The sequence below is a fragment of the Pygoscelis adeliae genome, unplaced genomic scaffold, assembly GCF_000699105.1.
Source record: "Pygoscelis adeliae isolate BGI_AS28 unplaced genomic scaffold, ASM69910v1 Scaffold432, whole genome shotgun sequence".
Classification (NCBI taxonomy): domain Eukaryota; kingdom Metazoa; phylum Chordata; class Aves; order Sphenisciformes; family Spheniscidae; genus Pygoscelis; species Pygoscelis adeliae.
Window position 1 is genome coordinate 302442 of NW_008824289.1, and position 3476 is coordinate 305917.

General features: G+C 45.5%; 1 protein-coding gene across 1 annotated transcript in view; it reads right to left on the reverse strand.

Moving 5' to 3' along the window:
• Positions 1–2854, reverse strand: part of LOC103912471 (BPI fold-containing family B member 4-like) — a 10911-nt gene extending 8057 nt beyond the window's left edge. The window contains 4 exon segments of the mRNA XM_009318743.1: positions 854–1009; positions 1272–1376; positions 1890–2004; positions 2743–2854. Coding sequence (XP_009317018.1) covers positions 854–1009; positions 1272–1376; positions 1890–2004; positions 2743–2854 — 488 coding nt within the window.
• Positions 2855–3476: the final 622 nt, after the last annotated feature.

A 3476-nucleotide genomic window follows, 5' to 3' on the forward strand; every position in this document is an offset into this window, starting at 1 on the left:
ATCTCATCGTTTATGCCCAAGTTCTGCCTATAGACGCATCTGAGGAACTGCCATGAAGTCAATCGCGTACATCCACACCCCCCCTTACCCCACAGGAAGCTCACTTCCTGCACACCATCGCTTTAATCCTGCTAAAACTTAAAATATGACCCCAGAGTGGGTGAGCCGGGTTCCTCTATTCACCTACATAGTCTCTTTCAAAGCAGCTGCTGCACTGATTGAAATATAATGTATAATGCAAAAATTAGTTAGGAGAAATTCAATGAACCTGAAAAGTGAGTAATTCAAAAGCAATAAAAGAAAATATTTCCCATGATCAATTTACTGTTGCATTCATACATGAATGCAACCAACACATGAAGTCAGCAAATTCTTTCTGCCAAGAATTTAATAAGACTGCGCAAGAGATAGCACATTTGCACGGAATTACACACACCCAGAGCGGTCAGACCGAAAGTCCGTATGCCCAGCATCTTTCTGTGACAGCAGCCAAAGGCAGAGCATAAAACCAGGGCAAGCAATGGTGCTGGTTTCCTAGAACACTCCCTGCCCTATTATTCCTACCCTTTGGATATCAATTCACTAGCTAAGTCTAAAGAAAGCGCATTGGAGGAGGTATCAAACCTCGTATTTCAGATCTTAAAATTTCCACGGGCAAACAGGGAAAATAACAACCAAATTTTTTGTCAGTTCCACTAAAGCAACTGGCTTTGGCAATGGGAAAGAAATTACTTCCCTGAGGCCTGGCTCTGTATCAGCTTAGCACCGCCTGTGTCCTGGCAGACTGTCTAGATCATTGGATAAAGAGAAGAGGATTACAGGCAATGGAAAACATAAATCCCCAGGCACTTACCCAGCAAGGAGCTTGATCTTTATAGCACCAAGAATGCAGAGGCAGTCTTCAATGACGACCTGGACTGTGCCCGATTCAAAATTCGTGCATTTAATGTTTGCGGTAATGTTCACATCCACTAAGATATCAATTAGTTCTGAAAGAAGGCCAACCAAGCTGAAAAAAGTAAATGGGTTGAACAGATTTCATCTCTCAGCCTCTAACCAGAGAAACTCAGCAAAGCCAGAAGGAACAAGCTGCACCTCCATCTCCTGCAATTCATTACAAATGCCACAAGCCATCTTTTGGTGCTTCTGCTCTGTGACTTTATTATAGGTAAGAAACACCTAGAAATCCATAAAAGATGCAAAACGTTGCACAGTAGGAAGCCTGTGGGTAGGGGTTTCCCTTAACAGCCACCGTAAAACACCACACTCACCAGTTGCCACTGAGCTCCAGCTTTGCGGCGATGGTCAGCTGGACCCCGATTCCTGGCAGCAGCACCACTGACAGCTTGGGGAGACGAACCTTGACAAGGTGTAGGCTGCAAACGACAGCAAAAGCTGGCACAAATTAAAAGCATCTTCTAAGAGCTGAGCAGCTGTACACACTGAGGAACCTACACCACCACAGCCACCTCCAGCTGGAGGCATGAATATTATAAGCAAGAGATACCAGCTCCAGGATGAGAGAGAGAGTCTGCAGCTGAAACCCAAAAGAAGGCAACCTAGAACCAGATTGGAGTGGAAGACAGTTTTATAGAGCAGTCAACTTTTTCTCTCTATGGCACCTTCCTCTCTCTCTCAGTGCTGTCAAGCATTTCAGATATCAACAGCAGCATCAGAGCCATCATTCTGCATCTGCATCCGTAACCTGCAGTGCACTTCACCATCCACCTTGCTACCACACAGAAAACTTCTGTGGGGCCAGAATTTCAGCATCAAAGTAAAACAAGGATAACTACTTGGGCCAATCATGCCAACTGCAGCTCAGCTTTTGTTGCTTCAGAATTGCTGGTCAAGGTGCACTCACGGAGAAGCCCTTGCTCTCCACTTACCCAGTGATGCTGGTGGGAGAGTTCAGCAGACCCCCTTCACCCATGATGTTTGGGAGCACGAGGCCCTGGAGGTGCTGCTGGAGAAGTCCGTTCTGAAGTATGGCATCCGAGAGAACTGGAAAACACCTCTGCGTGAGGACCGGCACTTGCAGCAGTGACCCCTCTCCACTCAGTCAGATCTGTCCTGGCAAAGGAGTCGCACAACAAAGCCCCACCGCCCCCCAAAAGCTCCTTATAAAGTCATTGGCTGTCTCAGCGCAGTCAAATCACGCAGGGGATGATATTTTACAATGTGCACTAAACCAAAGCTGCCCTTAGTGACTTAACCAGGAGGGGCAGCAGTGGAGAGCATCCCAGACCTCCAACTTAAAGATTACAGTGCGGTTGTGCACTACCAGCGATGACAGCGGGAGCCATGCTTCAGCTCACAACTTGTTTCCCATTTGTAAAGGGGTTTTGTTTGTTTGTTTGTTTTAAATAGAAGCAACTTGAAACAAGCCTCTTTTTTTAGCTGGAGCATTGCAAATATTAACACGGCCACTAAACTTCACAGCAGTTGTTTGTCAAATATCAGCTGCTCCAATGTGGAAATGAGAAACTAAGACAAAAAGAGGAAACAACCCAGATCTAGCCCTGAAATTCTGTACGGCTGTTTGCTGCTGAAACATGTCCCAGTTCTGGAGCAGAGAGATTTCCCTGACCCATGAACCCAGCGACGGCTATCAGAAGCTCTAAGCAAAGTCTGCAGCCTTGAAGAACTACAAAATAAAGACGAAGACACTTGGGAGGTTTTACTCCACGTCACGGTCCCACATAGCTTTCAAAACAAAAATAACTCATGTTTTCTAATTACCATTCTGCATTGCCCCTGGACTGACGGCACAGGACAGACCGGACAAGACTTCTTGAGAGGGCGAGAGGAGGCCACAGAAAAAGATGATTCCAAAAAGCTTCAACGTCGTCATCTCCAGAAAACTCCCCTGCTGGCAAGGGAGACATCCGAGTGAAAAGTGGGGGAAAAGCCTCTAAGAAGGGATCCCAGTGTCTTTACAAGGAAAGAGGTCAAGCGAGAAATCCCTCCTCTACTATTCGTCGAGCTCAAGTAAGACTCTGCTCGAGCCTGGGGCAGCAGGACCTTGTTCATGTCCACACATATGGACAGACTTCAAGTGTGGGTCCATAAAAGCCCTTTCCTTGTCCTTTGTGACTTGCCCCAAATATCCTACGTGTTCACGCAAAAGAAAGCCAAACTGCTTTTCCCCTGAACTGATATTTAAGCAGGCGTTATTTCTGTATCCCTTAGATAAAAAGTTACACGTGTTTTGGTAAGGGTCTTTACCAAGAGAAGCATCTGAGGATCATTCTTGTTCTTTCTAACTTTCAAAAGCAATAAACTAAAGCTCCAGTGATAAAAATAAGCTAACTCTGAAGTTATAAATAATAATTATTAACATAAATTTAATTATGAAGTGACAGACACAGGCAGATGATTAGGAGCTTGGTGCACAGCAAAATCTCAAACTAAAGAAGCCAAGCACTAGGCACACTATGCGCATCCTTCCAGAGCTGTAAGGCGATAACACTACT